The sequence below is a fragment of the Eubalaena glacialis genome, chromosome 1 (assembly GCF_028564815.1).
Source record: "Eubalaena glacialis isolate mEubGla1 chromosome 1, mEubGla1.1.hap2.+ XY, whole genome shotgun sequence".
Classification (NCBI taxonomy): Eukaryota; Metazoa; Chordata; class Mammalia; order Artiodactyla; family Balaenidae; genus Eubalaena; species Eubalaena glacialis.
In genome coordinates, this window is record NC_083716.1 from 41120777 (window position 1) to 41136184 (window position 15408).

The 15408-nt window shown below is 35.4% G+C and overlaps 1 protein-coding gene across 2 annotated transcripts in view; it reads left to right on the forward strand.

Annotated features, from left to right (window-relative positions):
* PRKG1 (protein kinase cGMP-dependent 1) overlaps positions 1-15408 on the forward strand; it is a 1239224-nt gene that overhangs the window by 1025501 nt on the left and 198315 nt on the right. For both annotated transcript variants that reach the window (XM_061195641.1, XM_061195645.1), the window contains exon 7: positions 4456-4550. In XM_061195641.1, coding sequence (XP_061051624.1) covers positions 4456-4550 — 95 coding nt within the window. The remainder of the gene's footprint in view (positions 1-4455; positions 4551-15408) is intronic.

Here is a 15408-nt window from a genome sequence, read left to right on the forward strand (position 1 = left end):
CAAATAAAGGTCCAAGATCTATGGAAACTTGAGTTAGGAGAGCATGGGCAATACATATTCCAAAACAATTATTTATCCATAAGGAGATATATGAAATTGGATCCTGACCTCACACTGTACAAATAAGGTCAATTCCAGACCTAAATGCAAAAGAAAAAATTAGAAAAAAAATCAAAAGACAATTAGAATACTTCTGTCATGTTGGGATAGGAAAAAAATTATTAAATGAGAATTCTAAAGTACAAACAATAAGGGATAATGTGGTTAAATATGATTACATTGAAATTAATAGCTTTGGCAAGACATCATAAATACAGTGAAAAGCTAAACTACCGTCTTACGAATCAATAAAAAAATGACAATTAATTCAATAGAAAAATAGGCAAAAAAATCACAAAAATGAAATACAACTGGCCCATAAAATAATATGAAAAATACCCTACTTTTATTAATAATCAGAGAAATGCCATATAATATTGACCTTTTTGGCAAAAAATCAAAGTCTGACAATATCAAGTGTTGATGACAATATAGTACAATATGAACTTTCATCCACCGATGGTAGAAATATAACTTGGTGTGACATCTTTGTACCAAGACTGAGTCAATACCTAGTAAAATTGAGGATGCGTATACTTTATAACCTTGGTTTTCATTTGTAAGTTTTGATCCTAGTGAAACACCCATGGACACCACAAAACATGCAAAAATGTTCATAAGTAATGTTGTTAATAGCACAACAGACTAATATATAACAACAATAAACCTGGAGGAAGCCCACATTTACATATAGAGAAGAATCAATGAACTATATAATATTCATATAATGGCATAGTATACAAACAGGAAATGAACTACAGCTACATATATTAACATGGATGAATTGGATAAATCTCAAATACAATGCTGATCAAAAGAAACAAGTTGAAGGATATGTGTGGCATGATATTATTTATATAAAGTTTAAAACCAGGAAAATATATGGTATTTATGCATGGAATGAGGTGCATGTGAGTGCATGTACACACACTCATTAAAGTAGAAGTACCAGAAAGAGAATCATGAACATAAGATTCACCAGAGATGTTTTGGGGGACAGGAGTGGACACATGGTGAAAGAGATTCTAGTTCATTCCTGTGTTGCACAAAAGGTTCAGTTGTCAAACCAGACTCAGGGGAGTCATAGGTCTGAGCCACCCTGAATTTAACTAATGACTAAAGGAATGCAGGCAAACGTCAAGCTCAGAAAAATATTATTTCCCTGTACATGCCCCAAACTATCAGATACAGCTCCTAAAAGTGTTTTTCTACATTAGGGAACTTTTTTTTTTTTTTTTTGGAATAACAGGACCAATTTTTGAGCAATGTGTGTAGAACATTGTTTGAAAAGGGAGATGCTTTGATTTGGGAACTCCTCATTTTTATAATCTATTAACTACACAGGTAGGAAAATGCTTACCTGACAACCCTATTCTCCAGCTGGGTCTGCCCCACAAATCTCTGATTTCCATGTTTCTTTACAACAAACATCGCTTTGCTTATAAAACCTGTTGAATCTGTACTAAAACATTTTATTTTGTTTTTGAATTGTTTTTGGTTAAACATGTTGGTTGAGCACATTGATATTGTTTATTGAAGATTTTGGTATTAAAGATTAATTTTATGTGTCCCATTTAAAATATCTAATTTCTATTTTGATTCTTAATTTTAAAAATTATATATATATATAATTTTAAAAATAGTTCCAAATCTTAAAATTACAATACCATGCATATATTTTATAGAAAAATTAATATATAGACAAGTAAAAGGATTATTAAAAATAAACACTTTCTCTTTTACCTACCTGGAACTAAAAGTAGTTAAAGCTCTAAATAGCATTTTATGGCAACAAGAGCAATGGTAGAGATTTGGGATAATTGCAATCAAATGCATGGAATTTCTGAAGTAGGAAGTGAGAGAAATGGAACAAAGGGGAAAAGAAGGAAAAAAGAACCAAGTTTGGGGGGCACTCAAAATTAAAAGGATGCTTTTCATTGATGTTCTCATTTAATTCACACACAGCACACAAGTACATCCATATGAGATATCCCTCCCATTTTTCGGGCAAGGTGGTGGGGTAATGGGTTCAAATAGACTAAATATCACCTTTAAGGCTCCATAGCTAGTTCCCTTGCACAATATTGTGGATCATAAAGTACTTTATGGTTTAGGTGAAAAGACTATGTATACAGGTCAAGGTTAGAGAAGCTATATCTGTATATATAACTTTTTCTACCTTGAATTTTTTTTTAGAATTAAAGATGCAAATGTCCATGACTGGTGTCTGTGCATATTTAGAATGATTCATTATATATGTAAAGAAAAACTGTGGAAACTACAACTTTAAAGGAGAACTTTTATTCTTGCTCTTTGAGCTGCTTGTTTTTTCACATATATGAACTATAGAAGATAGATTTTTCCTCATATTTATCATATAAGCAGAAAGTGATTTATTCCATAGGTGACCCATTTTTTATGTCTCTTACTGCATTTCAGTAACATGTTTTTTAAGAACATTTCAAAACCCACCAAAATTTCTCCATGGCTTGCGTAAATCTGCCATTTTGAGTTTATAGTCTTTTTTGTTACCCAAATGGCAAATGTACAGTTATATGTATCCTTATATCTAATTTGAATTAATGAGCTTAATTTATAGTATATTACACCTTAATCCATGACTTTTTTTTAACAGCCAGGAGGACTGACAGAAGTAATTTTGTTGAGTTGTCTCATTGTGCAGATAAGAAAACTGAGGTTCAGAAATGAAACAGTGTATCAGTGTTTGTCAAAGGTTGGTCTGTAGAACATTTGCATCTAAATCACCCACATTAATCTTTTGAAATGCAGATTTCCAAAACCCATTCAATGAAAACCTCAGGAATAAGAGTTCAGTAACCTTTATTTTAAACAAGACCGCATGCCCCCTCTCCCCACCACACACACACACACACAGTTTGAGAATCATTGGGCTAGTGTATTTCCATTCACATCTGTGGAAGCCTCATCAGTATGCAAATGAGTATCTCTCTTATATAGCTCAGTGGTTAAGTGTTAAAAACTGCATTTCCATGCTTTTGAAACACCATGCGGAGGAATAATCAAATGGGTCAGTGGAGAGTAATAATTGAATTCCCTCCACCTTGCACAGACCTTTTTAATACTTATAAAAATTCTGGTCTTTGACATCCAGTCTCTAAATTCAGAAACCTGAAGCATAGTATTTTTAAATGTGTTTAAGTGTCTGGCATTGTCTCAAGAAATTAGTTTTTCTACTTCATTACATTTTCCAGGTAGGTGAATTTTAACTATTTAAACTTTTTAGATGACACGTAGCCAGTATTATGTTTGTAGAGCTTTAGGGGGAAGTGAATTAACACAAAGGTACAATTTACTACATTTATGTCTTCATTCATTCAACAAATACATTATTACTTGCTTTCAATGGACTGTCACCCAACTCCCAAGTCCTATATGGGCGGAGATATCTTGTTAGTAATGAAGCTTTTCTGTTCATGCAATTTACTACTCTTTATTGAGTACTTACTATAAATTACAGAGAATATCAAAGAAATGCCTATTTATTTGAAGAGCTTACTATTCATTATGGTAAAATAAAGACACATATGTAATTTATATATCTTCAAAAAAAGAAATCCTGCTGAATGAAACATATGGATCATGAAGACAATAGTTAGGTAGAGATCTGCAGGAAGTCTTCATGGAAATGTGACTGGCCTTTGAATGAAGGCTGGATTCTTCTTGGCAAAGAGATAGGCATGTCCTAGGGAAACTGGGATGTACATGTAGAGAGGTGTATAGAAAGATGTTAAATTAAGCGAAGCCAAAAAATGGAGACAATATAAACGTCCATCTGCAAGGAAATTGATAAGTAAATATAGGATGGAAGAAGACACTAAAACATTAAAATGAATGAACTAGATTTATATATAATAGCATGGAATAAATAATTAAAATAATGTTAAGAGAAAAAATGTAAGTCGCAGAATGATTCATACTGTATTATGCTATTCATATATTTTAAAAACACATGCATATAAACACATAAAAGCTGGAGGAACACTCACTAAATCCATCATAGTGATTGCCTCATAGAAAATTGGAAGTGGAAATAGAGTTGAAGATTTGAGTGAAATTCAAATTTCTGAATAATTTATTATTTCTGGACAACAACTTGAAAGTATAACAAAATACATGGAGATTATTTCTTGGGGTGCATGTGAATTTGCGATATTATTCTTTGGCCCCTTTAGTGGTAATGTACTTTTTCTCTTCATGAAAATAAGTTTAAAAAAAAGAAGAAATAAGAAATGGAACGAACATCATTAACCAGTGTTTATTTGATCATCCAGTGTGTACACAGTGGATACAGGCTTTCATTGTTTCTCTTTCTAGGTAAATGTCACTCGTGAAGACTCGCCAAGTGAAGACCCAGTCTTTCTTAGAACCTTAGGAAAAGGAGATTGGTTTGGAGAGAAAGCCTTGCAGGGGTAAGTAGATCACATGTTACAAAGATTTTGGTTGAATGCTACATAAATTTGTCTTACATATTGAGCTTCTAGCACAATAGGGTGTTTAGTGCTTATTCTACCGTCCGAGACAGACCCTTGACGATCAATTTTATTTATTTCCAGCTGGACTTAGAATCTATTTGGGTAGGCTATGGAATTGAGCGGTTAACATCTGTAATCAAACATTTTATATAATTTTATATCAATAGGAAAAATTCTCCTTAATTATAATCTCTATAAAGACTCTAAAAGAGAGGGAGAAGTCTCTGCTAAGCTTATTTTGCACGACAGTTTTACTCGGAATCACAGGAAGATGATTGGTTGAGAATTTTGACATCTCTAAACCTGATTGTACAAAAAATACATCAAAAGGCAATGAAGCCTTTCTGGGATTCACCTCTGGGTGGTGGTTTTCATCACTAGCTACGGTAGTGGAGGTGGAAGAGGAGGTGCAAGTGAAGGTAAATCACATCCAGATTCACTGTGGATGGGCTCAAAAGGCATTTTACATACCATTTGTACTTTAATCTGTCTTTCTCTTGATTATTATATATGTAGAGGATTCTGGAGAATAATATCACCTGATTTCATTGGTCCAAGATTAGATGCCTCTGTGGAAAATGTCATTTCCAGCAGAGCCAAAGAACCAGAAACATTTCAGTCATTTCTGATTGAGATCACAAGTGGAACACCAGAAAATAAAACATAATTGAGAATTGACAGATTTTCTTTTGTAGCTTATTGTCAGTGAATTTTGGTGCTAACTAAAGAAAGGTTTAGAGTGAAAACACCTTCCCAGAATGTGTCTCAGGAAGTGAACTTGGGGATATGGTTTACAGAAAAAGTTACTAAATTTTGCTCTGATATCAAAATTTAAGTTAATGGTATTACGTCTAGATTGAATTCATTCTAGCATATGGTTATTCTTGTGAACTGTCTGGTGCCAAATCTCTCTTTTGCACATATTCAGTCCTCTTCACTGGCCTTCTCTTCACCCCACCCTCACCATTTTCCATCATACCTACCCCCCCAACCTACCTCCATTCCTCTTTCTCATGCCCTTTATGCTTATCTTCTCACCACTCAACCTGGCTTTAACAGCCTACTCTATGTGTGCCCTCTTAAACGTCACCAGGGATTTGCTACTTATGTCATAGAATTGTCTTTCTTTTCTGTCTTCATTTAACATCACTGCTCAGCCATAGTTTTACACTCTTGACCACCCCTTCCTTCTTTAGAATCCCCGTTCTTTGAGACCCTTGCAATTATTAGTGAATTGTTAGCACTTTTTAGAATTTCTTATTTCATTTCCTAAAATTCACCATTGTTTTGTCCTCAGCTCTATCACATACATCTTGGTACACATCCAGATCTATGACTGCCTATTATCTTGATGCAAAGAAATCCCAAATACTTATATGCTGATTTGAGCTCAGTATCTGGCACTTTTGAAATCAACGTGTATTTGTTGAATGAACGAATGAGTGAGTGAACAAATGAAGCTCCCTGATGATCCCCAGTCTTGCAGTCCTTTCTGCACTTGATCACTTTCATAACTTGAGTTAGTTTGATGGTGCATAAGGGCTTATGAACTCACTTGACTACAGGGGGCAGGCTGGTAATGTATTGCGTTGGCCAAAATGTTCAGGTTTTTCCATAACGTTACAGAAAAACCCGAACGAACTTCTTGGCCAACCCAATGTCAATGAGTAAAAATAAGGTGAGTAAAACTGGTGGCAAACTAGAAAGACTTATACAATTGAGGAGATCAATTACTGAGCTCCAGCTCATTGCTATGCTGGTTTTTTTCTTTTAAGAAACACAGAAAAAACTGGGTTCTGAAAAAAATATGTGATTTTGTAACTTGATTTAAAAAAAAAAAAGCTCTGCTAGCAAACATTTCTGCAAACGATTTGACCTGTTAGTTGCCATTTTGTGATTTATATCAATAGATATGCCTCTTTAAAACTCTGTAACTAGATTCTAACAAAGGAAGCCTGTTAGTTTTAACCTTGTTATTTGCTTGTTTTGATTATTTTTTGACATTTTAATGTTTTGATATTCTAGTCACTAACCTGTTTTTCACTGTGTGTCTCTATGTTCTTTTTTTGATCTTTTCTTTGAATTTCAATGTTTCACACAAGAAATTCTGCCTTTTCACAAATCAGATTGATTTGTTTCACTTGTTTCCCTACAAATAACTTTAAAATGTACATATCTTTAGGATATAAAGTCTTTTGAGCAACCATGTATATCCTTGTGAGTAATAGCTATGCTTCTTTGGAAACCTTATGATTTTTATCCTTGGAAGACAAATTTTATAGTCAGCATTCTCTGTGTGGACATAACACAGCATTTCAGATTGTTGTTTTCTCACAAATATAATTTATATGTACTGGGAATTTTTGTTTTATTTTCCTGAGGATGTTCAGCAGATCATTAAAATATTGACAAATTGATAACATTGAAATCAATCCTTGACCATTCTTTTAAAATTTGAGGGTGCCTAATACTAGTATTGATTAAACACACACAGTGTATAATTGAATGACAGACTTGAAATGTGACCTCAGTAACCAAACTCCAGAACTCCACTATGTAGTTCTGCCTCTAGAATTAACAAGATTCATTTCCTTGTTGGAAGGAGACCGTAGTCATAAATCTAACTATCCTATAATCTATATTATGAACATTCACTAACCAATAGCATCTCATTACTAGAAAAATTTGGTTTATTTATTGCTTTCACTTTTTTTGGTTGACATGAAACGAATTATTCAGTATTGTTGGCTTAAGCGTTATTTTTTTTGCTGTGATAATGGTTTTTCCACAGCAGAGAGAGGGCAAAATGTTTTACTCTTTTCAGAAGTACTCCTTTATATACATGAAAACTAAAGTTGTGTTTAGGGGAATTTACTTCAGGTTTAATCCAATAATTCATGAGTCAATCCATCTACACTCTAACATACCATTGCTTCAAGATCTCTACCTGACTTGAAACCATGTAGAATTCATATTGGCATCAGATAATGTCAAATTCTAAGCCAAATACACACCTCGCATCTGTAGTAATGGGAAATATATAAGCCCAAGTTGAACCTGAGAGAGATGGGGTTGAGCTCCCACTTGCTCCCTCTCCCTTCCCCTAATGTTTGAGTCTTTAGCACAGCATATGGTTAAGAGTTCCAGCATAGAAGTCAGACTGCCTAGGTTGGGATCTACTCTGTAATTTACAGATTATGAGCCCCTGAGAGGCTCTCCTTTGATCTGAATGGAGATGGTGATTGTACCTAACTTTTGGGGTTGTTGTGAGGAATAATCAAGGGGATACTTATAAAGCATTCAGGTGAGTACCTAGAATTTAGATGAGTGCTCAAAAATGTTAGCTGCTATCATCACCACCACCATCATGTTTATTTTTATTTATCATCATCATCATCCCCATTCCCAAGACTGTTCTGCTACTTCTTGACTACAGTTTAGAACACCTGGTATAATTGACATAGTGTTAGATTTTGAATCATCCACTCACTAAGCCAGCCAGTTAATCTCTCTGGGTCTGTTTCTGAATTTGTAAACTGAACCAGTTGAAGTAGATGATCTCTAAGTTTCTTCAGGTCACGCGCCAAATGCAGCCCTGGGCCACCCTGTTAAATGGTGGCATTTGATAGCAGACCTCTGTCAGCAGGGCCCCTCCCTCCAGGAACTATCTCAGCTGTTGTCTCTCATTCTGAACACCTTGGCCACATGTTAGGCCCTTCCTTGTTAATGCAAAAATGAATAAGCCAAGTCAGTTTGACAGACTTTGGTATTAGAAGTCTGTATTTCCATAGTTTCTCCTCTCATGGACTGTGACCTGGGCAAGTTAATTAACATTTTTTAACCTGTTTATTTTTTTTAATTAGTAAAATGATAGCACATAAAATATAACAAATACTGTATACAGCATTTTAATATTTTGCAATATTTGAATCTTATTAATACTCATTTATTTGGAAATGAAATATTATAGATACAATTCAAGCCTCTTTTGCATCCTCCCCAAGTACTTTCTCTCCCTCCCACTATCACCATCCTGTCCCTGTACCATAAAGATAGGAAAGAAAGAATTCAGATCTCTCAGTTGCAAGGCGTGGGTTTCTGTTTCTCTCAGGGAAAATCTCTTTGATGCTTACCTGGGACAACAGAGAGAGTTATTTCTAAAGCTTGTGTTTTGTGTGAAGAAATACTCTAGGACTTATAAACGGCTCTGTCCCAGCTGCTTTCTTTATTTTTTTTAACATCTTTATTGGAGTATAACTGCTTTACAATTGTGTGTTAGTTTCTGCTTTATAACAAAGTGAATCAGCTATACATATATGTACATCCCCATATCCCCTTCCTCTTGTGTCTCCCTCCCACCCTTCCTATCCCACCCCTCTGGGTTGTCACAAAGCACCGAGCTGATCTCCCTATGCTATGTGGCTGCTTCCCACTAGCTCTCTGTTTTACATTTGGTAGTATATATAAGTCCATGCCACTCTCTCACTTCGTCCCAGCTTACCCTTCCCCCTCCCCGTGTCCTCAAGTCCATTCTCTATGTCTGTGTCTTTATTCCTGTCCTGCCCCTAAGTAAAAAAAAAAAAAAAAAAAAAAAGATTCTGAAGAACCTAGGGACAGGCCAGCTGCTGTCTTGATAGGGTCATAGCAGGACTTCTTCACCCGCCCTTCATGAGCTCTCCTGCCAACCTCCAGCTCATTTCTCTCACCTTAGGACTCCTCTCTATTTCCTGCACCTGAGACTTTTAGGGTTTTTCTTCTTTTGTTTCTTTGTCTTTTGTAGTGAGGATTATAATTAATATGGTTTTAGTGAAGATTATTCTTATGAGGATTATAATGGATTATCTATGTAAAATGTAACAGAATGTCTAGTGGGATTTTTTCCCTGTTGTCCTGGATTTGTGGCTAAGGTCCAAAGCCCAAAATCTGTCAGTACTTAGGGCCAGCTTCTTTTTACACAAATGACTGGGAAGAGCCAGAATTGCTTTATTAGTATCACTGCTTCATCCATAAGATGGGACAAGTAGGGACATCTGAGGTTGGCCTGTTGAGGAGAGCAGTGTTATCAAAAGAAGTAGTTTCCTCAATTCTCTGGTCTCAGCTTGCTTCCTTGTTGAGGATTTACAGATAAACAGGAAATTAAAATAAAGAGTGTGCTACATGATATTATGGGAGAATCACGAAGTATCATAGCATCATTATTATATCTATATGTCATCCCAAAACTTTTTCCTGAATTCCAGACCCAGTTTCCTGTGAGGCAAGTCCACTTAGACATCACTTAGTTACTTCAAATGGCACTAAGACAAAGCTAAATTTATTTTTCTCTCTACCCCCAACCAAGTGTCTTCCTTTCAAGTGATCCCTATTGCACTAAATGTTTCTCAAACCAGACATTTGGAAGTTATCTCTGACTCTTTTCTTTCCTAAAATTCCCTAATCGCTGATAACTAATCCTATTGATTCTACCTTCTAAATAACTCTCCGCATCACCTATGTCTTGCCATTCTCACTGCCACTGTTCTGATTAGTTCTGATTAATGCTCTGTCATCTGGATTTTGCTGTTGGTCCTTCTAATTGTTCATTCTGTGTCCAGTCTTGCTCACCTCTCATCCATTCCACGCACTATGATAAGTTCACGGTATTAGTTTCTAGGTGGCCATGATAAATTATCACAAACTGAGTGTCTTAAAACAACAGAAATTATTGTTAAATAATTCTGCAGACTAGAAGTTCAAACTCAAGGTGTCACCGTGGCCATGTGTTCTCTGAAAGCTCTAGGGAAGAATCTGTCCCATGTCTCTCTCCTGGCTTCTGGAGGCTGCCAGCAATCCTTGATAGGTTTGGCTGGTAGCTTCATCATTCCAATTTCTGTCTCCTTCTTCACATGGCTGTCTCCCCTCTGTTTGTGTCTCTGTATCAAAATCTCTCTCTCCTTATAAGGATACCAGTCATTGCATTTAGAGCCTACCCTATTCCAGTATAACAGCATCTTAAATCAATTATGTCTGCAAAGACCCTATTTCCAAATAAGGTCATGTTCATGGGTCTGGGGGCTTAGGATGTTGACATAGCTTTTGAGGGGACACAATTCAATCCATAACTCTCTCTGAAACAACCAGCCTCAGATCATTTTCCTTTTCAAAGGCTGTCTGTGGCACTCCTTGTTGTGAGACCTGTTCCCATATTACTACTGCAGTCTCATCGCCTGTGTGCCTGCTTCGTGATCTATATTCTAGTCATACTAAGATTTTTTTTATGTCATCATAATCCCCATGATGTATTTTGCTATTAGGCATTTGCCATTTGAATCATCTTTTATGATTACAGTTCCTCCTGGCATGGATGAATAACTAAACTCACAACAAGCCCCAAGTGGGATGTAAGAACCTGGGAGTCCAGCACAGCACAGAACCCAAATGTGTAGGCATGTAGAAGCTGACCTGTTGTTCTGTAGGCATTTATGATATGGACATATTCTCTCCTATCTTAACATAAAGATGTCCAGGATACAATACCTCATTGAGCTCTGATGTCAAGGAACTCATCAGAACATTTATGGAAATCATATCTTTGTTTTGAAGAAGCTATATTGCACACAAAATATAATTACACATCCCCCCCCCCCACATATTCACAACGCCCTCCCACACACACATCCTGAATTACAGATAGTAGTATGAGAACACCTTTGGCCTAGCCTACACACACACACATGCACACACACACACACACACACAAAATGAATTTAATTTAATCACCAAAATTTGAGCACGTGCTCTCTGGACTTCTCCAAAGAATAGCTTTACCTGGAATATAAAGTTAGCTGTAGAAAACAATTTTTGTTGTTGTTTGAATTTACTTGATAATCTTGTTAATGCTTTAGTGTGCACTGTAGACTCAGATATATCACTAGAAGTTGATTTAACTTTTATAATTGTCAGTAACTGATCAGTAACCCAAGATACATTAGTTTTAAATACATTAGGAAATTGGTTGTTTTTTAAAAAAATCTGTTAAATGCAAGAGGATTTATAAGAGAGGACTTCTCTTCTGGAGCGAGGCTTTGGGCCTGCTTACCTGAATGACTGTTTATATAAAAGGGATCAGATTTTTGTAGATGGTTGGGGAACATCACAGAGTCTTAGTATTTTTCCATAAAATATTTTCTTTATCCCTGCTGTCTTAAATACAAGATCATTTCAGTGGTGGAAATTGAGCTACTTACAAAACAATTCAGTCCCTCATTGTTATTCTCCAACATGTCATTCAGACAGATAATTTCCTTCAGGTGCCATAAGATAAGAAAATATAATGTAAATTTGAAAATCTCTTCAAAAACAGATATAAAAATATTTAATTTGAAGCTAATTTCCTTGTTAATGAACTTGGCTAGTATTTTGTGTCTGTCATTTTTATTCTTTCTGAGTCTAAGTGATTGCTTCTTAATTTTTCCTTCATACAGTACAGAAGAAAAATGACTTGTTATCAAGCATACTTTGGACAGGCAACAAAGATTTTAATTAGATTCATTGTCATTACACTAATCACTTGTGATGACTGAAAAAATGTTTTAAAACCATCTGAATATTCTTGCCAAAAATTATCTTTGAAGGAACATTTACTAATGTATTCTGATTGAGACTGTATCCACATGAAACAAGCATTTCCAGCTGTATTTGGCTTCACATTATTCTCATTCCTCATTCATACAATGAAATGGGAGTGGGAGATCTTTCAGAAAATATGCTGTGTGATAGTTGTCTCACCCCATGTTCCAGGACATTTCAAGTAGTATTTAAGGGGCTTCAAGTTCACCAACCCTTCCCAGGGCCATGTTCAAATATGTCAATAAATAATCATATAGGTATCCATAATTTAATCAAGCAACAAACAATCAAAAATTGAAAAAGTACCATTTGTAATAGCTTTAAAATTATGAAGTAATTGGAGATAAATTTGACAAAAGATGTATAAAACCTGTGTACTGAAAACTATAAAACATTTCCAAGAGAAATGTTGAGATATACTGTATTTGTTACAACATTTTCATGCATCATAAGACTCAATATTATTCTCCTCGATTGATCTACACATCCAGTGAAATCCCAGTCAAAATCCCAGCAAGCTTTTTTGTAGAAATTGATTTTAAAATTCATATGGAAAATTAAGGGACCTAGAGTAGTCAAAAGAATTTTGAAAAGAAGAAATTTAAAAGATTAAACCTACTAGACTTTGAGACTTATTTTAAAGCCACAATACTTAAGGCAGTGTGGTATTGATGTCAAGATAGGCAAACGGATCTATGGAACAGAATAAAGAGTTCCAAAATCAACCACACATATATTGCTGGCTTAGTCAGCTTGGGCTGCCATAACAAAATATCATACAGTGGGTGGCTTCAACAACAGATGCTTATTTTCTCACAGTTCTGGAGGTTGGAAGTCTGAGATCAGGCTGCCTACATGGTTGGGTTCTGGTGAGGACTCACTTCATGGCTTGCAGATGGCTGCCTTCTTGCTATGTGCTCACACGGCCATTCCTCAGCATGAGCACATGGAGAGAGAGAGTGCAAGCTTTCTGGTGTCACTTCTTATAAGGGCACTAATTCCATCATGAGTGCCCCACCCTTATGACCTCATCTAAACCTAGGTATCTCCCAAAGGCTCCATCTCTAAATACCATCATACTGGGGATTAGGGCTTCATCATACGAATCGGTGGTAGTGGGGCACACAGTTCAGTCCATAGCATTTGTCAATTGATTCTCAATGGCAGTTCAAAGACAGTTCAGTTAAGAAAGGTCAGCCATTCACCATTTTCCATAAATGGTGTTGAAACAACTAAACATCCATTAAATTGTTTTAAAAACTTGGCTCTATACCTTGCACCATATACAAAAATTAACTTAAAATGTATCATAGACCTCAATGTGAAACCATAACTGTAAAATCTTTAGAAAAAAAATGTAGGATAAATTTTGTGAACTTTGGTTAGGCAAGAGTGTATATATATATATATATATATATATATATATACACACACACACACACACATACATACACACACACACATACGTACACATACACACACACACTACCGAAGCGTAATCCATAAAAGAAAAAAATATACTTCATTAAAATTATAAAATTCTGTTCTTTTAAAAGCACTATCAGGAGTAGGAAAATAAAATGTTTTCTTCACAGACTGAGAGAAAATATTTTCAAATCATATATACGAAAAAGGCTTGATTGCAGACTGTATAAAGAAATCTCAAATCTCAATAATTAGGAAACAACCCAATTTTTAAATAGGCAAATGATTTGGACAGACATTTCATCAATAAAGAGAAACTGACGACAAATAAGCACATGAACATTTGCTCACCACGATTTGTCATTAGGGTAATGCAAATTAAAACCACAATGTACATTGGAATGGCTAAAATTTAGAAGATGGGGGAGAGGATGTGGAACAAGTAGAACTTTCATATACTGCTGGGAGGGCAGTGACGAAAATGGAACCAACACTTTTGAAAACAGTTTCGCAGCTTCTTAAAAAGTTAAACGTATTACCTGCCACATTATTCATCCATCCCATTCCTAGCTATTTATATGAAACCTGAAAGCTTATGTCCATGAAAAGACTTGTCCACAAATGTTCATGACAGCTTTATTTGTAATATCCCCAAACTTGAAACAACCCAAATGTGTGTCAACAGATGAATGGATAAACAAAGCATGGTATAGTCATAACACTGAAGTACTTTTGAGCAATAAAAACAGTGAAGTATTGACATTCAACAACATAGAGGCATATCAAAGTAATTGTGATGAGTGAAATAAACCAGTTAAAAAAAGAGTACATACTGTGTGCTTCCATTTATATAAAATCTAGAAAATGCCAACTGATCTATAGTGACAGAAAGCAGATCAGATTTTACCTAGGGAAGAGGAAAGACCCTTGTCTTCTCCAAGAGGAAATGGGTGTTTCCAAGCTGTTGACTTAATTCCCTACTTCAGCCTTTTTCTGAACAATAGTCATTGAAAATATGGATTTATACATCTAGGTAAATAAGTTTAATACTAAGTAAAGAAATAATATACAAAATAAAGTGCATATTTTACATAAAGTGTTTATTATTGTACTGCTTAAAGTCATCTGAAGCAGCAGTGATCCTCACATTCCACATTAGGAAATGTAAACTATTTATTAAGACAGTTAAACCAGTATGCCTATATGTAACTACAGTACGTTATGCTACAAGATTTTAAATTTAAACAGCATGCACTTTAATGTTGCTGTCTTAAATTTGTCTAGTCACTCTTATCAAAAATGTATTGTTTACTGTTTGATGCTGATGTGTTTAAAGGTAAATAAGACTGATTTCCTGCCCTCCAAGATACTGTGCCAAATACTCTTACCTACGTTATTCTGTTTCATACTCGCAGCGATCATTATTAGCCCCATTCTGCATGTGGGAAAACCGAGGCTCAGTGAGGTTAAGTGACCTGCACAAAGTCAGAGAGCTAAGTCAGCAGGAAGCTAGGGTTCAAACTCAAGTCCCTTTGGTCCCATGATATATTGCCTTTTCAGTTGACCATACTGCAGTTACATGCAACAGTGACCAGGTGGGGACAGAATGGACATCCTAGGGAGTTCTCAGTGCTTGGGAGTTTAATTTTATTACTGTTGCCCTTTCCTATCCAAATTAGGTATAACAACAGTACCCAGGAGAAAAGCATATAGCTGCTTTTATTTTTTTTTTTTCTATTTTCTCATAGGTCATACTCTCCTG